Source organism: Enhydra lutris, unplaced genomic scaffold, assembly GCF_002288905.1.
Source record: "Enhydra lutris kenyoni isolate GAN:26980312 unplaced genomic scaffold, ASM228890v2 scaffoldscaffold55, whole genome shotgun sequence".
Taxonomy (NCBI): domain Eukaryota; kingdom Metazoa; phylum Chordata; class Mammalia; order Carnivora; family Mustelidae; genus Enhydra; species Enhydra lutris.
This window is the reverse complement of record NW_019154139.1, coordinates 188,617-211,865: the sequence shown is the minus strand read 5'-3', so window position 1 is coordinate 211,865 and position 23,249 is coordinate 188,617. Positions and strand designations below refer to the sequence as shown.

Below are 23,249 nucleotides of genomic sequence, written 5' to 3'. Positions count from 1 at the left end.
AAAAAAAAAAAAAAAAAAAAGAAATGGAAATAAAAGAACGTAAAAAGAAATAAGTGAAGATTGTTGTATGGATCAGTGATGACACATCGTGAACTTCGAAGTAAGCCAAACTCCCTGCCAGAGAACCATTAAGAAAAACAAATCAACCAGAATCATTAGAAAACAACAAATGAAGGACCCACTATGATAGAGAGGGGATGACTATCAATCACGAACTGAAAAAAATTTTTTTCCTCCCTGTGCCATGCAAGGAGGTACCAAGGGAAACAATCACATTCCAATACCTACTTCACTGTTAGCAAGGAAGATGTCAAGAAGCTTAAGACACAAGCTTTCTTAAAATGCATAAAAAGTTGGGGTGCCTGGGTGGCTCAGTCAGTTAAGTATCTGCTTTTGGCTCAGGTCATGATCCCAGGATCCTGGGATTGAGTCCCCACTGGGCTCCTTGCTCAATGGGGAGCCTGCTTCTCCCTCTGCCTGTCGTTACCCTGCCTGTGTTCTGGCTCTCTCTCTGAGAAATAAATAAATAAAATATTTTTAAAAATGCATTAAAAAGTTAGGGAGCTAAGAAACATTCATTCATTTAAAAAATATCTATTAAACACCTGGTATGGGTCAGCACCTGTTTGAGTTCTGGGGACAGACCAAGGAGAAGAAATGTCAAAAGTCTTGTCCTCATGTTCGTTACATAATAAACAACACTAAGTAAACATATAGTATGTTAAGAAGGAAATAAATACTAAGAAGAAACATGAATCACTGAAGGAGGGTTGAGAGTGGTAGGAAAAAATGATTTGTAATTTCAAGAAAGGCACTCAGGAAACACTTCATTGAGAAAGTGACATTTAAATTACCTTTGGATGAAGTTCTTAATGTTAATATAGCTCAATTTATCAATCTTTTATTCTGTGTTTAGCATTTTGCCTCTTGTTTAGGAAATTCTACCCCACTCCCAAGTCAAAAGATACTCTCCCCTATTTTCTTCCCAAGTTTTATACTTATTTTTGACACTTAAGTTCTCATCATGCTGAAGCTATTATGTATATATGTGGGTAGGGATCCTTTTTAAAATTTTTATTCTTTATGGATAACCAATTCCCCCAGCTTAATTATTAAATAGTTCCTTCTTTTCCTCCACTGATCTGCCATTTCACCTCTGTTATATATAAAAATTCTTGGGCACCTGGGCGGCTCAGTTGGTTAAGCATCTGCCTTCGGCTCAGGTCATGAGATCGAGTCCCACATCGGGCTCTTTGCTCAGCAGGGAGTCTGCTTCTCCCTCTCCCTCTGCAGCTTGCACTCTGTCAAATAAATAAAATAAAATAAATACAATTCTTGTGTGTGTGAATTTGTGTATGTATGTGTGTTATGTGTGTGTACGTCTGTGTGTATGTGTGAGTGTGTGTGTGTGTGTCTGTTTCTGGGCTCTCTGTTGTCTTCTGTTACTCAACTCGTCTATTCCTAAGTCAAATGACACTGTCTTAACTATACAGTTTTAATACATACGTGTGTGTGTGTGTGTGTGTGTGTGTGTATAAAATATAAATTTTTAAAGATTTTATTTATTTATTTGAGACTGACAGAGAGCGAGCGAGCGACCACAAAGAAGGGGAGAGGAAGAAGCAGACTTCCCGCTGAGTGGGGAGCCCGACTCGGGGCTTGATCCCATGACTCTGAGATCATGATGATCTGAGCCAAAGGCAGATGGCTAACCGACTGAGCCACCCAGGGGCCCCTTAACTATATACTTTTATAATAAATCTTGCTAATGGTAGGATAAATCCCATCCTTCTCTTCCTCAGAAATATCTTAGCTATTTTTGGCTTGTAAGTCTCTCATAAATGTTTTAGAATAAACTTGTCAAGTTCCATGAAAAACCCTAGAAGGATTTTCACTAAAACTACTTTAAAGTCTAGGATGAAATCTGGGGAGAACAGACACATTGATTGCTTTAAATCTTTCTGCTCACGAATGTTGCTAAAGCTCCATTTATTTGATCTTCAGTATCTGTTAGTCAAGTTTGATCATTTTCTGCATATAGGCCTTGTACATTCCTTGTTAAATTTCTTCCAGGGGAATTCATAGATGTGTGTGTGTGCACATGCCTGTGTTTGTGTGTGTGTTACTGTTATAAATTCCTTTAAAAAAATGTGGGGCGCCTGGGTGGCTCAGTGGGTTGAGCGTCTGCCTTTGGCTCAGGTCATGATCTCAGGGTCCTGGGATTGAGCTCCGAGTTGGGCTCCCTGCTCAGCGGGGAGCCTTCTTCCCCCTCTCTCTGCCTACTTGTGATCTCTGTCTGTCAAATAAATAAATAAAATCTTTTTAAAAAATGCTCTCATTCTTTGTTTTTGGTATGTAAAAATGCAATTAACTTTTGTATACTGATCTTATCTGCAGCTACCTTGCTAAGCTTTATTATTTCCAATAATGTATGCTTTAGATGCTCTCCGTAAATGTGGTTGCCAGCCTCCAACTTGACTACAGTAGTAGCCCTATTTCCCCCTCATTATTGAAAGATAATATTGCTACATGCATAATTCTGGGTCAATAGTGTTTTTATGACATTTAGATATTATTCCACTAACTTGTGGTTTTCATAATTATTAATGAAAATTCCACTCCAGTTGTCACTCCTTTTCATTTTCTTTCTCTCTGTTTTCTTGTAGTTTTTCTCTTTGTTTTTGGTGTTTTGAAGTTTTGCAATTATGTGTCTAGATATAGATGTCACTTTATTTTGTTTCCGATGTGTTTTGTTTCTTGGATCTGTGATTTCATTATTCATCCATTCTGGAAAATTCAAAGACCTTATATTATTAACTATTGTTATTGTTCCATTGTCTCTAATGTCTTTTTTCCCCAAGATTTCAGGTAGATGTATGTTAGACCTTCTTCAGCTATATCATAAGTCTCTTCATCTCTTCATACTTTTACTTTCTTTATCCCTTTTTGATGCATTATTCTCCAATTGATTATCTCTTCAACTCTTGTTGATTTCTTTTTTATCTTACAATTTTATTTTCCTTTTGAGAGGCTCCATTTGTTTTTTCAATCTGTCTATTCTTGAATTTCTTTCATGCTCACCGTAGTACTCGCATCTGTTACCTCTTCAGCCCTTTTATACGTAGCTATATTATATTCTGCGTCTGACGCCGTCGACAGACCGCGCAGATCTAAACACGTTGGCTCTTGTTTCTGTGGACTTTCACTCACAGTGGCTGATCATTTCACATATCTGGAAGGCAGCTATGCTCATGGCTATACCACCAACACTGTATTTGGTAATATTTATCTGTGAGGTCATTGCTGAAGTAGCTCCCAGTCTCCTGCACACTGCTATATAGTCTCTCAAAAACATGTATCTCTTTATGTCACTCCCCTGCTTAGCTTTCTCCAGTGTTCCCCTGTCGACTAAAGAATGACTGCTTAGTGTGGTACACAAAGTCTTTCATGATCTGACCCCAAATGACTGACTGAGATTTATTCTCTACCACTTTCACTTGTAGTTTATTCTTCAGTAGTTGAAATTTATTTTTTTTCCAAAGATTTTATTTATTTGACATACAGAGATCACAAGTAGGCAGAGAGGCAGGCAGCGAGAGAGGGGGAAGCGGCTCCCTGCTGAGCCCGATGCGGGGCTCGATCCCAGGACCCTGAGATCATGATCTGAGCCGAAGGCAGAGGCTTAACCCACTGAGCCACCCAGGCGCCTCCAAAGTAATTACTTTTTAGTTATTTTTCTTCCTTCCGTGACCATCAGCTTTAGGAATAGGGACCTCATAACAATACTGCTACAGGGCTGTACACTGGGAAAAGGGAAATAATCAGACCTTTTGGGGATTACTAGACGCTGGCTCTGAATTGATACTGATTCCTGGAGACCCAGAATATCTCACTACCAGTCAGTACAGTGATCTACCACTCAGAAGAGGGGCTTAAGGAGGTCATGTTGTCAATGGAGTTCTAGCTTGGGTCTGTCTTACAGTGGGCTCAATGGGTCTCTGAACACACTTTGTAAAAATTTTCCCATTTCCAATACGCCTAATTGAAATAGATCACTCGGCAACTGGGAGAATCCCTACATTTATTCCCTGATCCATGGAGTGAGGGCTATTATGGTAGGAAGGCCAAGTGGAAACCACTAGAACTGCCTCCACCTATGAAAGCCGGAAAGCAAAAGCAACACTGCATTCCTGGCCAGATGGTAGAGATTGGTGCCACCAGTAAGGATTTGAAAAATGCAGGGGTGAATCTCTCCACATTCCCATTCAATTTGCTGATTTGGCCTGTATAGAAGACAGACCTTAGAGAACAAGGGTGGATTACTGTACACTCAGTCAGATGGTGGGTCTACTTCAGCTGCTTTCTAGATGAGGTTTTGTTGCCTGAGCAAACTAATGCATCCCCTGATATCTGATACACAGCTTTTGATCTGGTGAATGCTTCTTCTCTGTACTTATCAGTAAAGACCGCCAGAAGCAGTTTGTTTTCTGCGGACAAGGTCAACAACACATCTTCACTACCCTAACTCAGGTGTACCAACTCTCCGGCTTGATGCCATAATGTAGTGGGCAGGGACTTTTCTTTTTTTTTTAAAGATTTTATTTATTTATTTGTCAGAGAGAGAGAGAGAGAGGGAGAGAGAGTGAGCACAGGCAGACAGAATGGCAGGCAGAGGCAGAGGGAGAAGCAGGCTCCCCGCCGAGCAAGGAGCCCGATGTGGGACTCGATCCCAGGACACTGGGATCATGACCCGAGCTGAAGGCAGCTGCTCAACCAACTGAGCCACCCAGGCGTCCCAATGGGCAGGGACTTTTAATGCTGTTCTCTTCCCCAGGACATCAAGCTGGTCCATTACACTGATGCTATTAAGCTGACTGGACCCACTGAGCAAAAGAGGCCTAACACAAGAATATATACTGCGTGAGTCCATTTATATGAAGCTCTAGGCGATTATATCAGTGGTTGCCTGGTGCTGGGGAAGGAGGAGTGGGAATTAACTGGGGAGGAGCAGAAGAAAAAGTTTTAGAGTGATAGAAATATTTTGTATTTTGATAGTTGTGTTGATTACACTGGTGTATACATTTGGCAAAACTCAGCAAATTGCATACTTAAAATATGTTTATTTTATTGTTTGTAAGTTATACCTAAATAAAGGTGACTTAAAAATAAAAAACAAGAACACAATTTATCAATCCTTATGGGTTGTACAAAAATATCTAGAGATAAATCCACAGCCCCAAATGTTTTCATGACTTAAAAAGGAATAAAAGTGAATGAACAAAGCATTCCATGTAAAGGTTTAATAAAACAGTAATAAGAATATTAGGGAAGGCAGAAGGAAAGAGCCCAGAAACCCAATTAGGCTCACATATGGAGAAATAAATACATATTGAGATGCTTTCCTGGCCCAAATGCCCTTCTCTGAGAATTTGTCTTCATCCACGGGGGTGAGCTTTACCTTCCATGCTATCCACCCATGTGGCTTAGGCAATCCTGGCTATGAACGATGTACACTACTGCATATGCAAACTTTTCAGCATTTAATAGCAATAGATTGGATGTATACATAGCATCTTGGAAAGAGCTGACATACATAGTTCTGAATGAAAAAACCCCAAACAAACAGCATGAGACATATAACACAATACTATTTACAGAAATTTATTTATTTATTTATTTATTTATTTTATTTTTTATTTATTTTTTTTTTTTTTAAGATTTTATTTATTTATTTGACAGAGAGAGATCACAAGCAGACAGAGAGGCAGGCAGAGAGAGAAGGAGGGAAGCAGGCTCCCCGCCGAGCAGAGAGCCCGATGCGGGACTCGATCCCAGGAACCTGAGATCATGACCTGAGCCGAAGGCAGCGGCTTAACCCACTGAGCCACCCAGGCGCCCTATTTACAGAAATTTAAAATAAATTTATAAAGTAGCAACATATATTTCATAAGAACACAACACACAACATATACGTCTATGGGAGAGAGGAAAGAGAATGGCTATGGGAATAAGGCAATAAAAAATAAACTAGAGGGGTCCTTCGTGGGCCAATTATCACAATGTATCATGAATTGAGGGTCTGATAAAACCAATTTTCTACATCTGAGATTGAAAATGAGCCATTTTTTCTACAACAGCACCATCAGGGACTAGAGGAACAGTCTCAAGGAACCAACAGAAAATAAAATGGAAAATAACAAAGTAATAAGAGAGATTATAGAGATGATAAAGAAGATTAACACAAAACGAGATGTACAATGGATAACTGGAATTTCTGAAGAAGTAAACCAAAGAAATAGTATACAAAGTATACTTTGTCAAGTTTCTTTTAAAAAAATACTAAGGGAGCGCCGGGCTCAGTCAGTTAAGTGTCCACCTCCTGGCTTCAGCTCAGGCCATGCTCTCAGGGTGGTGAAATGGAGCCCTGCACCCGGCTCTGCACTGGGAAGGGAGCCTGCTTACGATTCTCTCTCTCCCTCTTCCTCTGCCCTCTAGCCCCACTTGTGTGTGCATGTTCTCTCTCTCTCTCTTAAAAAAAATAGTAACAGGGACGCCTGGGTGGCTCGGTTGGTTGGACGACTGCCTTCGGCTCAGGTCATGATCCCGGAGTCGCGGGATCGAGTCCCACATCGGGCTCCCAGCTCCACGGGGAGTCTGCTTCTCTCTCTGACCTTCTCGCTCATGCTCCCTCTCACTGTCTCTCTCTCAAATAAATAAATAAAAATCTTTAAAAAAAATAATAATAACAGAAGCCTACTGCTGTAGAGGTCTAATGTATCCCACAAAAAGTGTTAGAGAATATTAACACCAATCTCATGTTAGTGAAGTATAGAACTTCCAGAATAAAGAATCTTAGAGGCAGAAAAAGTAAGTCACTTTCAAGAGGAAACACATGGGCAGGCCTCACACAGAGCCACTAAATGCTGAAAACATCTTTTAAGTTGTAAAGAAAATAATCACCTAGCCAAATTACCATCCAGTTATAAATGTAGACATATTTTTTAATTTTTTAAGATTTTATTCATTTATTTGAGAGAGAGAGGGAGAGGGAGAGAGAGAGAAATAGAGAGGGCACATGAAGGGGGAGAGGCAGAGTGAGAGGGAGAAGCAGACTCCCCGGTGAGCTGGGAGCCCGACATGGGGCTCAATCCTAGGACCTGTAAATCATGACCTGAGCCAACAGCAGATGCCCAACCATCTGAGCTACCCAGGTGCCCCTTGAATTTTATTTTTAAGTAATCCCACACCCAACATGGGGCTTGAACCTACAACCCCAGGATCAAGAATCACATACTCTATCAGCTGAGCCAGTCAGGTGCCCCCACCTTTATAAATTCAAGGAACATATCCATAGCTATAGTTTCTAGGTTTAAATATTTGAACTATTGAATACAGGATGTGTAAATCTCAACAACTGTAGGATTTATGTGAACAGAATGTAAATGTTGTAAATATTATTACTAATATAAATGTTATTTGTAGTTGATAATGAACGAATACAATATAATGAATGACAGTTTTGCCTCATTTTCTTCATCCATAAATTAGGGATAGTAAGAGTCCCTAAAGCTCATAAAACTGTTGTGAGGATTAAATGAACTATTTCACGTAAAGTGCTTAGAACAGCATCTAGCATTTAATAAATACTGAATAAATGTTGCTTATTAGTATTATTAGATCCTGAACAAGGATAAATGAAATACCTGAAGAAATAACATGAGTTTCCTTAATGTTTTCCCACAAACCTTCTTAATTTTGGAACAATCTTACAGAAGCGAATGTATTTTTTATGGTGTTTAAAGATGGGATCAGGAGGGTGACAAAGCCTAAGAGAAACAAAATGAGGGTTGCTGGGGGGAGGGAGTGTGTGGAGAGGGTAGTGGGAGTGTGGACATTGGGAAGGGTGTGGGCTACGGTGAGCGCTGTGAAATGTATAAGCCTGATGATTCACAGGCCTGTACCCCTGGGGCAAATAGTACATTATATGTTAATTAAAAAAGAAAATAAAAATACTAAAATGCTAAAAAAATGTATATATTTAAGGTGTTCAATGTGATGACTTGATGTACTTATACATTGGGACATGTTTTTTAAAAGTTCTTATTTTTAATGTAGTTAAATTACTAATCTTTTCCTTATATTGTTAGTGTGTTTTGTGTACTTTTTAAGAAATCTTTCTCTGACATAAAGATATTTGCTTACATTGAAAAAAAATTATTTGTTTAGAATGAAGAAATTCGGGGCGCCTGGATGGCTCAGTGGGTTAAAGCCCCTCTGCCTTTGGCTCAGGTCATGATCCCAGGGTCCTGAGATCAAGCTCCGTGTAGGGCTCCCTGTTTCTCCCTCTGCCCCTCCTACCTGCTTGTACTCTCTCTCCAATAAATAAATACTTAAAAAAAAAGTGAAGAATTTCTTCAGTTTCTCTTCAATTTAAATTCTTAAGTAAAATTAAGGTGAATGCCCTATTTTAAAAGTAGCTTATATAGTATGATTCTATTTTAATTAAAGCATATCTTTAAAAAAAAAAAAGATTCCTCCATGCATCAATCCATTGATCCATCATTCTATTTTTGCACAGACAGAGACTTGCCATAAGGTTCACCAACATTAATAGTTAATTCTGGGTGACTGAGTTTTGTTGATTTTATTTTTTCTATTGTTTCAGCTTTTATTTATTTTTGAGAGAGAGAGAGAGAGAATCTTAAGCAGGTTCCGTGTGATGTGGGGATTGATCTCACATGACCCTGAGATCATGACCTGAGCCAAAATCAAGAGTCGGTTGCTTGACTGACTGAACCACCCAGGTGGCCCCCATTTTAGCTTTTAGTTTTGGAAACTTCCTGAATGATCTTTCCTCTAGTCTTCCTTCTCCAAACCATTCTTCTTCGGTTACCAGAGGTATCTTTCTTTCTTTTCTTTTCTTTTTTTTAAAGATTTATTTATTTATCTGAGAGAGAGTGAGCAAGGGGGAGGGGCAGAAGGAGAGCGAGAAACTCAAGCAGACTCACTGAGCGAGGACACCAACATGGGGCTCAACCTCACAAGCCCGAGATCAGACCTGAGCTGACACCAAGAGGCAGAAGCTTTAGCTGCACCACCCAGGCGCCCCCAGGGATGTCTTTCCAAAACATAAGTTTCTTCCTTGAGATCCCAAATGGCTTCCTATTACCTAAATAAGAAAGGTCAAACTCTTTAGCTTGGCACTGAGACCCTTCTTACCTTTACAACCTCTTCTTTCTTCGGTCTGTGATCTTGTGATTCCCATGCACTAATCTCGTTCCTTGACTACACCTGGCTTTCCTTCATTGGCACACAGCCTAGGCTATCTCTTCTATAGGGTTGCCTGCCCTGTCTACCTCCAACACCCCTGACTCATCTGTCCAATCTCGATTCCTTCCCTAGTGCTCTGTTCAAAGCCTCACTTGCCTCCCCAGTCAGCCTCTCTTTTTTTGTTCCCTCCGTAGCGCTTGGTATATACCATTATCAGCATCTGCCAGATTATAGTTTTAATATAAAACTGAAATGTGTTTTAATTTACATATTTAGATTATAATTAATCATCTTGATGTCTGTTTCCAGCCCCCTACCTACTTATTCTAATGAAGGGGCATCTCTATTCAACTTTATTTACTTATTTATGATTTTATTTATTTATTTGAGAGAGAGAGCATAAGCAGGGGAGGGGCAGAGGGAGCCAGAGCAGCAGACTCCCCATTGCAGGGAGTCTGATGCAGGGCTTGATCCCAGGACCCCCGGATCATGACCCAAACCAAAGGCAGCCACTTAACCCACCGAGCCCCCCAGGTGCTCTGGATTATAGAACTTTCTAAAAAGGTGGTTTAAAAATATAAAAAGCTTTCAAGTACATAGACCAAAAAATGCAAACATTTTTAAGTAGAAATTTTCTAAAGCCCATTGTAATAAATGGAGATTATCTGCAAACTAATAATGTCCTTAAAAACAGGTTGTTTCTCATTTGAGTAGAGTATGCATACTTTCTAAAATTTGTTTTATATTAGTATTTTCCTTAATATAACTTAGGCTTCCAAATTAGAGAATTATACATATTCTGGATTAGAATGAAATAAAGAAATTATAATGGGGGTGGCTGGCTCAGTCTGTGGAACATATGACTTGATCTCGGGGTTACGAGTTGAAGCCTCACATTGGTTGTAAGATTACTTAAAAATAAAATCTTTGAGGGGCACCTGGGTGGCTCAGTGGGTTAAAGCCTCTGCCTTCGGTTCAGGTCATGATCCCAGGGTCCTGGGATCGAGCCCCACATCGGGCTCTCTGCTCCGCAGGGAGCCTGTTTCCTCCCCTCTCTCTCTCTGCCTGCCTCTCTGCCTACTTGTGATCTCTCTCTGTCAAATAAATAAAATCTTTAAAAAAAAAATAAAAAAAATTAAAATCTTTGAAAAAGTAATTATAATGGTATCACTACCATGGCTGTTTATCACTTAATGGAAACATGTTGAATAACAGACTAACATTCTTTTCCCAAAACGGAGAAATTTGTTCAACTCCACTGCTGCTTTATTCCACGGAACTAAGTGAACCTCCCATTTCAGCACCTCATCCGTCTTAGCACTATTACTCTGCGTTCTGTATTTAAACAACTCATAGAAAGTAAGTTCTAATTCTGTTCACAGGTGTTATATTGTTTGTCATTTGCTAAGTATTTGAGCTTGGGTCTGGTACTGTGCCCAGTTACAAAAAAGAAATCACCGTTTCTGCCCTCAAAGAGTCCAGTCACAGAAATAGGATACAGACACACATAAAGTAATCAGAAAACATTGCGAGGTGATCTTTAGTGGTAGGGTCCAACTCTGTGGTAGAGTAGTTACATGGCGTGGAAGCTGAGAGGTGGTCAGGGAAGACCTTGTTAAGGGAGTTGATTTGAGCTCAGAAGTGTAGGAAGAATTTGACCTACTGGAAATAAGGGGGGAAACACCCTACCTGAGATTTTCTCCATCTCTTCCAGTAGCTTTTCCAAGTCTTTATTCAGGTCTGACAGCATTTTCAGCATGTTGTCATAGTTTCTTTCTCCAGGGTCAGAATCAGCCATCTAGGCGGTGCACAGAAAGAAGATGCAGTGAGATAGATGTCAGGGTTTCGATTCCAGCTCTATTTCTCACGCCTGGATAGGCCAAACCAGAAATCTGAGGTCATCTTTAATTTCTCCTTGTCTTATTTTCCTGACATAAGGGGTCACTGAAACTCACCCATTTTATTTGTTCATGGAATATTGACCCATCTATGGGTCAAGAAGGCCCAATGCTTGGGAGTAGTCAGTGAACGCTACCTTTGTGGAACTCATATTCTCGCCCAGCTCTTTAAAGACTTTATCCTCCTTCTCTCTAAGGCTGCAGCTTTACTTGAGGTCCATTCTTTTATCCACCATTGAATAGATTGACTGAGCATCTACTATGTGCCAGACATCTACTATGGCTGTGTAGATACTGTGGTATATTTGTGGGTCCAGACAGATAAAACCCATGCTCTCACTGAGCTTCCATTCCAAGGGGAGACACAAATAATAAACAACAGAATGGTAAAGATACCTTCAGTTTGTGGTCACTGCACAAAGAAAACAAAACAGCATGGTTTAATAAAGAGGACCTTTCATGGGGAGGGGTGCTTTAGCTAGTCAAGTCAGCCAAGTCCTTTCTAATGAAGCAGTATTTGAACTGACACTTCAGTGGTAAGCATTTTAAAGATTTTATTTCATTTTACTTATTTGAGAGACAGCATGAGCAGAGAAAGGGGCAGAGGCAGAAGGACAAGCAGACTTCCCACTGAGGAGGGGGCTTAATGTGGGGCTCAATTCCAGGACCCTGAGATCATCACTTGAACTGAAGGCAGATGCTCAACTAAGTGAGCCACCCAGGTGCCCCTGACACTTGAATCATAAAAAGGAACTGGCATGTAAAGAGCTAAGGGAAGACAGAGAGAATGGGTCAAGAATAGCTGGGAGTGGTCTTCATGTGTTTCAAAGCATGGAAAGAAAGTACAGCATGGAGTTAAGGAGCAAAGTGGTATAAGGTGAGATCAGTTCAGTAGGCAAGAATTTTGGTTTTGAGTATGAGGAAAAGCCACTGGAAATTGAGAGCAGCAGATTATGCTTTAAGAGAATGACTTCAGCTGCCATTTGGAAGATGGAATACTATAGAAGGCTGAGAGGAGGTAACAGTGGGGGAACCAGTTAGCTAAGGGAGCACTAGAATGGTCTAGAGGTGGAAGTAGCTTTGGTTTAGGGTGGTAAGTAATGATATCAATGGTGAAAAGTGGAAGGGTTCAGGCTGTATTTTAGAAGATGAGCCAAAAGAATTTGGAAAGGGATCTGATATGTCTATGTTTGCAAGGGTAAGTGATGGGAAGGGAAAAATGAAAATGACTCCTAATTTTGATGAGAACAACTTAATACATGGTGGTGTTATTAACTGAAGTGGGGAAGACTAAGAGAACTGATTAGAAGGGAAACGAAATGCTCTATTTTTTTTAAAGTTTTATTTATATAAGTAATCTCCACGCAATATGGGGCTTGAACTCACAACCCTGAGAATAAGAGTCACAAGCTCCACCAACTGAGCCAGCCAGGTGCCCCCCAAATTCTCTATGTTGAGTATGTTAATGAGAGATGCCTTTTAGACCTGTGAGTAGAGATTCAAATAGCCAGTTGAATATATAGGTCTGGAATTCAGGAGAAAGGTTGGAGCTAAAAATACAAAGTTTGGAACTAGTGGTGCACGCTCTCTTCACCTTTCACTTGGACAATTTTCATAAACTCCTAACTTCCTGCTTCTGGCTTCATCTTGTCAAATCCGTTTTCCAGTTCACCTCCTGAATGACCTTACATAACATGCAAATCCAACCATGTCACTCTGTTAACAACCGTTCAATAGCTTGCATTTTCTTTCAGGATAAAACATAATCTCTTACTACATATATAAGATCCTTAATAACCTAGCTCCTGACTCCTCCCATTCTCATCCAGTTCCGGGTTGTGACCAAGTAACTGAAGAAAGCCTTAAGACATCTCAAATTAAAATCTGTAAGAGTTGTGTATTTCCATGAGACATGATTAGAAAAGATTCATGAAAAAACATAAAACTCTGTAAAGTTAAAAAAATTTACAGTTTTCTTATAAAAGAGCTAAAGAAATTCAAAATGAAATAAAATCATTCTATCATGTAGGTGGTTACAAAATCTGTGCAAAGGCAAAGTAGATAATGACACACTTCATATCTAAGTTGTGTAGCCACTTGCTCAATTCATTAATTTATATGATACCTGTTATGTTCTTTTACCCACACATTCAACACATATTTATTGAGCACTATTTTAGACTCTGAGAATACAGTGGTGAACAAAACAGGTTAAAATTCCTGATTTCATGGAATTTATATTCTAGTGGTGAGAGGAGAATATGAACAAGATTAATAAGTGAAATAAATATAAGGAGGGGATAGGTACCAAGGAAAAAAAGTCAACCAGAGACGGAGGGTGGAACAGTGTGTGTGAAGGGGGTGGCTGTAATTTAAATAAGTGTACAGGCTTGTTGTGATGAGCACAGGGTGTTGAATGGAAGTGTTGAATCACTACATTATACACCTGAAACTAACATTATGCTGTATGTCAACTACTAGAATTTAAATAAAAACTTAAAAAAAAAAGGAGCAAAGAGTTGGAGAAAAAAGAAAGAGAGAGGCAAACCAAGAAACAGACTCTTAGAGAACAAACTGACAGTTGCCAGAAGGGAGGTGGGTGGGGGGATGGGTTAAATAGGTGATATTAAGGAGTGCACTTGTTATGAGCACTGAGTCTTGATTAAAAGTGTTGAATCACTATATTGCACATCTGAAACTAACATTATACTATATGTTAACTAAATGGAATTTAAAGAAAAACTTAGAAATAAATAAGTAAGTGTGCACTGAAGTGATTTTGACCAGAGACTTGCAGGAAGTGAGAGAATGGGCTATACAGATATCTGGGAAAAGTGTATCCCAGGCAGAGGAAAGAGTAAGAACAAAGCCCCTGAGCTTGGAGTTAGCTGGATGAGCTGGAGGAAGAGCAACGAAGGCTATAGTTGGTATAGAGAGAGGGAAGGGGAGAGTAGCAGAAAATGAAGTAAAAATGTGGGGGAGTAGAAGTATGGCAGGCCCTGAGGCCACCAAAGAGACTATTTTTCTTTGAGTGAGATGGGAGTCTGGGGGGTGATAATCTGATTTACATTTTAATAAATCACTAGGTTGAGAGCAGCTTCTCCGGACCGGGGTGGAAGCAGGGAGACTAGAAGCCCACTAGAATAATGCAGGTGAGAGATAATAACAGCTTGGATTTGCACAGAAATGATGTAAGTAATATGAAAGAGGATAATTCAGGGTACATTTTGAGGGCACGGCCAACAAGATTTGCTGAGTCAATGTGGGGTTAGAGACGACACGAAGATTTTTGGCTGGACAACCAGAAATGGAGATACCGTTAACTGAGATGAGGGAAAATGAGAAGACACTGGGTTGTGTGGGAAAGAAAGAACTCAGTTTTGAACATGTTAAGATGGGTGATGGGTATTGAGGAGGGCATGTGCTGTGATGAGCACTAGGTGTTACACTTAACTAATGAATACTGAACAGTATATCAAAAACTAGTTATGTATTATACAGTGGCTAACCGAATATAATAAAAAGAAAAAGATATCTATGAGGCATCCAAGTGGGGGTGCTGAGTAGGCAACTACATAAATGAATTCAGGACAGAGTAGGCTAAAGACAGAAATTTAGAAGTCATCAGCATACAGATGCTATCTGACATGAGGCTGGGTGAGATCAAGGGAGATAATACAAACGGAGAAGAGGTCCATCAAGTTTGGGGAGATGTGAAGGAACCAGCCACGGAGACTGAGGAAGAGGGGCCAGAGAGGTAGAAGGGAAGCAAGTCTGGGCTCCTAAGTCAAGTCCAGACTCTCAGAGAGTCACTGGACCCCAGCTAATGCCCTCTGATGACATGACATCTCAACAAGCTGAGAAGACAGCCCGAAAGAGTGCAACAGAAAGGGACTCCAAAAACTGTATGGGATACAACAGGTGTTTCCTTAGTGGGTGAATAACTTATAATGCTGAGAAGGTAAGGAATTAAGATAGGACATGTTGAAGAGCATAAAAAAGAATTTCTGGGGTGCCTGGTGGCTCAGTCGGTTAAACATCTGCCTTCAGCTCAGGTCATGATCCCAGGGTCTGGGGATTGAGCCCGCATCAGGCTCAGCAGGGAGTCTGCTTCTCCTCCTCCTCTCTACTTGTGCTCTCTCTCACGTAAATAAAGATCTTTAAAAAGTAAAATTCCTGTGACTATTTGGTATTTTATGCATTTCTATGTTTAAAAGAATTTGGCTTGTTAGAGTCAATAGGTCAGTTCTGTCGTTCTGGTTTAAAATGTGAAATTGATTATGGGTTATAATTTTACATATTTTTAAAGATTTTATTTATTTGAGAAAGAGAGCGCACACAACTGGGAGGTGGGGGGTTAGAGCAGAGGAAGAAGGATACTCCCCGCTGAGCAGGGAGCCCGACATGGGCACAATTCCAGGACCCTGAGATCATGACCCAAGCCGAAGATAGGTGCTCAACCGACTGAACCACCAAGGCGCCCCTGATTATGGGTTACAATTTTAAGTCAAAATCTGTTTAACTTTACAAAGAGGTTTAGAACATTTAGGAGAACCTGAAGTTCACCATATTTATAAGTTTCACTTATGATATTTATAAGAATTATTTAAGTGGGAAGGTTTGTTGTTAAGACAACTGAGGGTACTTGCAAGACTCTGTAGTGCTCTTCCTGCCTCAATGATGGATTGTCCACACAGAAATCAGGGCCACAAGGTCAAAGTAGTCTGCAATACTGAGCCCCCACATGGAGAGCTCCTTTTCTGGAGTCTCCCAGACCTGTGATGGACCTTATGAGAATGGGAATTAAACTTTTGTTAAACCAAACACACACACACACACACACACACACACACACACACACACACATACACAATAAGTTTAAGTTTGTAAATGGAACAAAAACATAACGTTATTACTATTTAAATTTGCTAGACCTAGAATAAGATTGAGTTTAGAATGAGGGTGCCTGCGTGGCTCAGTGGGTTAAAGCCTCTGCCTTTGGCTCAGGTCATGATCTCAGGGTCCTGGGATTGAGCCCTGCATCAGGCTCTCTGCTTGGTGGGGAGCCTGCTTCCCCCGCTCTCTCTGCCTACTTGTGATCTCCCTGTCAAATAAATCAAAAAAATCTTGAAAAAAAAAAGAGTTTAGAATGAGATAATTATTTAGAATAAATAATCTAATAATCTAATAAACTAATAATCTAATAATCTAAATCTAGTGATTTAGAGCATAAACTTAAATGCTCAAGAAAAACTGGATTTTTAATATTAGTAATGTTAATAAAATAATATTACTTTTTAAAACCAAAGTAAACATTCAAATACTCTTTCCTCTGTCTAAATAATGCCTTTAAAGTTACCGGAGCTCATATTTATCAATATCTAGCCATGTCCTCATATTTACTCTAAGCTTCAGTCATATCCAATATTTGGTAAATTGGGGTATCTACCATATGCCAACTAAGGATTACAGAAAAAAGGGATTAAAAAATAAACAGGTACTCAGTGCTGTAAACAAAGAAATAAGTCTGGCAAAAAGAAACCTGTTGTAAAGCAAGGTTCTTTGAAGAGCAATAGCCATTCATCCAGATGTCCTTGCTCGGTTTCAAATCAAAGCCTTCACATATAAAATGACCCTTATAGCCAAGTCATTGAGAACTCTGCAAACACCACGTTCTCTCTTGCCTCCATGTGTGTACATATATTATTCTACTGCCTGAAATACCCTTCCCTCATGCTCTCTTGTTTTTAAAGACTCAGCTCAAGTGTCACGTCTAGAAGTCTTTCCTCACATTTCCCATCGCCAGCTCTGAAGGCGGCACTTCTTTTACATTTCAACAGCTTCCACACCTCTTCCAGCCAGACACTGTTCTAAGCATTTACACCTTTAGAAGAACCCTAAAAAGTAAGTACTGTTATTGTTCTAATTTACAGATGAGGAAAACAGGGCTCAGAGAAATGACCAAAGTTGCCCCAGGTCAGACAGCAAAGACACAGATCTAAGAACTGGGCCCTGAGAATCTGGCTCCAGTCTGTGCGCTCACACATTACATTCCCGGTATGCAATAAATTCTTGATAAACATGTGAGTGAACAGAACTAACAAGGCGTAGTAAGCAACTAAAGAACAACTTGTGTGTACCCTGAAATTCCAGGATAGAATGCAGGCTCTGCCATGTATCGGCTGTGAAAGGCTGGTAAGTTACCCTATCTCCGTAAGTGTCAGCTTCCTCTTCTGTAAAATGGAAATAATAGCTCCTTTGCAGGTGATTGTGAAGACGCACACAGCTGTGGGGATAACAGTCACCCACATTCACCAAATGAAATAGTTGGCATGACTCTGTGTGTAACACCAGGTATAGACAGAGTAGTTGCTCAGAAAATATTTTAGGTTAAGGAGGTGAGAAAGAGATATGAAGTGAATAATATGAAAGCTAACATGTATTTCATGCTTAGTATGTGTCAGGAACCGTGTACATTCTCAATGAGCACTGGCTGATTTCACAACCATGGAACAAAGTAAGTGCTATTACTCTCCCTGTTGTGCAGATAAGGAAACTGAGGATTGTGGAAGGATCTAAGCCAAGTCACACAGCCAAGCAGCCGCAGAGCGGGCTGGAGCACAGTCCTGATTCTAGAGGCGGAGCTCGTTAGCATGCCATTTTCTCACGGCTGCCTCAGACAATACAGTGGGTGGCTTTGAGCTTGACTGTCGGGAGGGATGGAACAAAGGACAAAGAATGGGGGCAGAGGAATGGAATGAAGAGGCTAACAGCGAGCTCAGTTTGGGACAGCTTGAGCGTGTGGTGCCCGTCCAGGCAAAGCTATCCAACAGCTGAAATACAGGATTAGAGCCCTAGAGAGAGGGTAAACTGAAAATAGAGATTTGATGGTGTTTAAATTATGGGAAAAGATGAAATCATTCACAGTGTGTAAAAGAAGAGAAAATGGACTTGGAAGAAGCTCTTAAATATCAGCCATTAAAAGCAGAAGAAAATGAGCCCGTAAAAGACCTGATAAAAAGAAAGTAGAGAATTGGGGAGTATGTAGTTGAGACCAACAGAAGAGAGGAGGGATGGGCCAGTTAATTCATTTAGCCAACAAATATTTATTGAGCATCAGGCATTGTTTTGGGTGCTAGGAGTATACTAGCGAACAAAAGATAATATTTGCCCTTGTAGAGTTTACATTGTAGTCAAGGGAGATAGGCAATAAACACATAAATATAGAAAATATGAGGTGGTAATAGAAAATAAAACAAGGTAGGTTACAAAATAACAGAGTGGCAAGAACTACTCCATCTATGGTGAACTATGGAAATCCCCTCTGAGAAAGTGAGTCTTCAAACAGACTCAAGGAAGTGAGCATGTGAGCTCACTTTCTGTGAGGAAACAGGGATGAAAAAGCCTTCAGGCTAACTGTGCTTGAGAAGAACAAGAAGGCGAGAAGTGCTGCAGAGGAATGAAGGAGGGCAGGATGCTAGGAGATGAGGATGAGAAGCTGGGGAGGATACTGCAGTTTATAGAAGACTTTGACTTTAATTCTGAGTGAGCGGAGGAGGTATTAGAGAAATTTGAGGGAGTGACACGATTTGAATTATGACGCTCTGGGAGCGTCTGACTTTTGGTTTCAGCTCAGGTCATGATCTCAGGGTCATGTGTGGGGTCAAGCCCCTGGTTCCGTGCTGGGTGTGGGCCTGCTTATGATTCTCTCTTCCTGTGCCCACCAGCCCCGCTTACACACACGTGCTCACCGTCTCTCTCTAAAACAAACAAATATGTCAAACGATCACTCTGGCTGCAATGCTGAGAACAGATTGGGATGGGGACGGTGAAGCAGAGAGGAGGCTGTGGCAGAACTCCAGGTAAGGGATGACAGGGCTTGGACTAGAGTGTTAGAAGTGGCAATAGTGAGAAGCGACCAGATTCTGAATATGCTGGAAACATGGAGCCAACAGTATGTGCTGACATCCAAGTAGAAATATGTATCTGTAGTGTTGCGAAAAGCCTGGCTGAACATCTGAATTGGGTAGTCACTGGGGTACAGATGACACTTAAGGCCATGGGACTAGCTGAGGTCTCCTAGGTAGTGAGGGTGGATGGAAAGGAAATCAGAGCTCTCCAATTTGGGAATTTGGGAAGAAGAGGAACCAGCAAAGGAGACTGAAAAGCAGCAGCAAGTCTTGGAAGTCAAGTGAAGAAAGTAAACAAAGAGAGATCAATTGTGTCTCATATAAAGTAGCATAAGGAAAAAAAGTGACTGTGGATTCGACAATCTGAAGGTCACTGGCAAACTTGACAGAAGCTGTTTTCATGGGGCAGCAGGGACAAAAGCCTGACTGCACGATGTTTACAGAGAAGGGAAGAGAAGTAAGTAAAACTTGTGTGTTCTGGTTCAAAGAGAAGCAAAGAAAGGGCCAGTAGCTGGAATGTAATGTGAAGTTACAGGTATCTTTCATTTTTAAGTTGTGAGATGTTACACCAGTGTCAAATATTACAAAAGGGCCCAGTGAATTTAAGACCTTTTATTTGGGTGTCAGGTCTCAGTGAGTAACTGAGTAACAGTAACAATGACAACAAGAATTCCAAGAATAAAGAATTAACAGAGCATTAGGCAAAATAGATAGGGCATGCAGATTCAGTTGAGACAGGTAGGAGAAATAGGAGATAAATGACAGGATGATAGAGGGAAGGATTTCTCTTTTTTAATCTATAAAGGCAGAGACTTGCCTGTCTTTAGGTTTATGTGAAAGAACTTAGTTGAACAGAGAAGGCTGAAAACAGGAGAAAGGGTAATTGATGGTGCATGGGCTGGTTTCAGACAGGAAAAAGGTCACTTTACCCTAGAAATGGTAGGTAAGGGTCCAGGTGGTCCAGGTTCAGACCTGAGGTCTCTAGCTCACCCACAAATGGCAATGAAAAGTTTCTTCTCCTAACAGACATTCTTGGTTTCAGGAGAATGATACGGGTTTGGCAAAGCTGAGCACCTCACTAGAGACACTTGGATATGCAGCAGAGAAGCAGTGGTTGTGTGGCTGGGGACACATGGCTGCACAGGACCCTTAGGACTCTAGGGTAGCACAGAGAAAAGGGATGGAGTGTAGCTGGCTTGGGATTTTGAAATGAGTGTGGTGGATGGGCAAAGTGAGGGCACAGGTAAGAGAGTGGATTAAGAGGTGTGAAGATGATGGGTGGGGACAAAGCAGAAGCATGGAGGCCATGTAGTTGGGGGGGCAGGTGGACTGGGGATGGAGGTTGTGACCAGAGTGATGTTGGATTTCAGAGGTGGGATGAGCAGATCCCGGGAGCGGGGATGAGCTGGGGTGGAGGAAGACTGTCGGAGGAAGACCATGGGCTAGGAGTCCATGGCTTTCCTTCCTGATAAGGTTGCTGCAGGTGAGCAAGACTAGGATGGAAAGGAGGGTTAGTCCAGTGCCAAAGCCCAAGGGAATGAGAGTAACAGCAAACTAATGGGGTTAGGAGAGCAGAGGGAGTGTGGGAGCGGGAGAGGACAGGCTTAAGAATCACTTTGGGTGTGAAGGGCTGGAGGTCACAGGGGTCCTGGGGAGTGGAGACTCCAGAGGTGTGCAGAGCTCATGGGCCTAGAGTCCTGGTTGTAGTCTCAGGGTCTTACCTGGTCTGAAGAGTTTGGCAGAGGCTGGGATCCCCCTGGAAATGAGAACTGGGAAAGGACAAGTGGGGCTCTCGGGTCAGAGATTCTTTGTGAGGGGCACATGCATGCGAGCAGCACAGGAACGGCGTGTGCATGTGTGGTGGGAGTCCTGGAGTCGGAGGAGAAGGAGTGTGTGGTGTGTGGAGTGCAGGTGTTCCAGGTGTGGGAGCAACAGGTGAGAGGGTCAGGTCGTATGGGAGAGTTCAGAGTCTGGAACATGCAGTGTAAGAGGTCTGGAGATGTGGGGTGAGGGAACTGGGGTGAAAGCGGGGTTTGGGAGGTGAGGAGATGGGGTGAGGAGGCCTGAGGGGGGGTGAGGGTGGTGTGTGGGGGTGAGGGTGTGTTGGTATGGGGGTATGGGGGGCAAGGAGACTAGAGTGAGGAGGGGTGTGGGAGGTGAGGAGACTGGGGTGAGGAGGTGGGGGAGGGGGCTGGGGTGAGAATGGGGTGTGGGGGCGAGCAGATTGAGGTGTGGAGCAGGGGCGCTGGAGTGAGGGGGGTGTAGAGACTGGGGCAAGGGTCAGGTGTGGTGGGTGAGGGTGGGGTGTTGGGGCTGGGGGCTGGGGTGAGGAGGGGTGTGAGGGGAGAGGAGATGAGTGAGGGGATGTGGTGGGGGTGAGGTGCTGGGGTGAGAATGGGGTGTGGGGGGCGAGGAGACTGGGTCGAGGGGGTGGGGGGCGAAGAGACTGGGGTGAGGGGGCAAGAATACTGGGGTGACGGGTAGAGGAGGAGGAGACTGGGCTGAGGGGTTGTGGGGGCCGAGGAGACTGGGGTAAGAACGGGGTGTGGGTGACAGGGGCTGGGGTGACAGGGGTGTGGGGGGCGGCGAGCGGCCCGTGGCGAGGGTGAGGGCGGGATACCGGGTGAGGCGGCGGGTACAGCTCGGGGACTTCGTGGCCCTGGGGGGCAGGAGGAGCAGGGAGGGCCAGGGACCCGTGGCTGGGCGGGCCTCGCTCACCTCAAGCACCGCCTGCGCTCCTCGCGTGGGGATCCGCGACCCACCTGTGTGGTGGGGAGCACGCGGCCGGACCTGGCCACGGAACCCCGCCCCTTTCCGTTAGCAGACCCGCCCCCTGGAGATGATTTCTCGCCCTCATTGGCCAGTGTCCCGGAGCGGAAGGGGCTGGGCCGCAAACACGTGAGTGTGCCGCCCTCTGGCTGGTCCCGAGTCTCGGCCTCGAGGTCTCATTGGCTGGTCTCCAGAGCGGAAGGGGCGGGGTCACCCCGGGGGCTCTTGCCGGAACTAGCGGTGGCTGAGGTGGAGGGAGAGCGGAACTGAAGGGAGGGTCCTCTCGTGGACCTGATGGTTGTGTTCTTCTCCGCGGTTCGCCAGAGCAAGGCCTGGCACGCAGGGCCCGGTCCTCCTGACCACCGCGTCCCCAGTGTCCGGGACAGCACTTGGCCCAGCAGGTGCTCGTCAGCGTTAGTTCAGGCCCAGACGTTCTCCGTCTTGACGACGACCGCGCCTGCGGACGTCGTGCAGCTGTCCGCCCCCAGGGACCCGCGGTCGGCAGGAGAGAGCCCTGGCGGTCCCCGGGGCGGGGCGGGCAAGACCGCCGCTCGGCGCCGAGAGCGGCTGCTCCCGCCGCGGCAGTCCGGAGGAGACCGGAGAGACGGCCTCCGCGGGCCGGTGCGAGGGGCGCAGTCTGGGGCCACCGACGGCTTGGAGGGGCCGGAAGCGGAGAAGCGGCTCGGGGACGGGGTCTCCCGGGCTGCCGGCTGCTGGAGCGAGAGGTGAGCAGGCTGCTCGGGCGAATGACGGCCGAGGTGCGGGGGTCGCAGGGCAGGGACGGTCACCCCCTCAGAGCCGTCCAGAAGGTGGACTTGAGCGGGCTTGGTTTTGGGGGAGGTGAGGGAGGAAGGGGCGGGGGTTGGGCCCGAGGGTGATGCCAGGCCGGGCCGGGGGCGGTGGGGGGGAAGCCCGTTCGGAGGAGGACTCCAGTTTCCTCTCAGGGATCTGATCGGTCGCCGCCCGCTTGCAGAGTAGCAGACACGGTTGAGCCCGAGCGTTCGGGGCGCGTCCGTCGGCTTGGGCTGCCGGGAGCTGATTCCTGCCGCCGCCCCGCGGAGAATCGCGCACCGGGAGGCGCTCTCGCGGGCGACGCCGATGCGCCGGGATGAGCAGAGGTTCCGTGAAGGCGAAGGCAAGCGCGTGGCAAAGCTTCCTTCCGGGAATGGACTCTTCCGGAGGGGCGGAGGAGGCTCGGAGGGCGGTTTGGCCTCGCAGGTGAGGTGGCTGTCCGAAGCGCCCGCAGAGCCCAGGCCAGGAAGGACGGGCTCCCGGGACGCGCGGGGGTGTCAGCCCGGCCTCCCCATGAACCGGCCGTTACTCACCCGGCGTTTCCTAGCCAGGCCGTGTCCTCCAGTCTCCCCCGCGCTGGGAGCCCTGGCCGGTGGGTGTGGTGCGGACG

The 23,249-nt window shown here is 43.8% G+C and overlaps 1 protein-coding gene across 2 annotated transcripts in view; it reads right to left on the bottom strand.

The window, feature by feature from the left end:
- The window catches only part of LOC111157649 (synaptonemal complex central element protein 3), a 29,253-nt gene extending 7,326 nt beyond the window's left edge, over positions 1-21,927 (bottom strand). Inside the window, exons 1-2 of one of the 2 annotated variants that reach the window (XM_022519254.1) lie at positions 21,797-21,927; positions 10,960-11,140 (exon numbers count right to left, since the gene is read on the bottom strand). In XM_022519254.1, the coding sequence (XP_022374962.1) occupies positions 10,960-11,068 (109 nt within the window). In that variant the 5' untranslated portion in view covers positions 11,069-11,140; positions 21,797-21,927. The remainder of the gene's footprint in view (positions 1-10,959; positions 11,141-21,796) is intronic. The other variant, XM_022519253.1, reaches the window with a different exon arrangement.
- Positions 21,928-23,249: the final 1,322 nt, after the last annotated feature.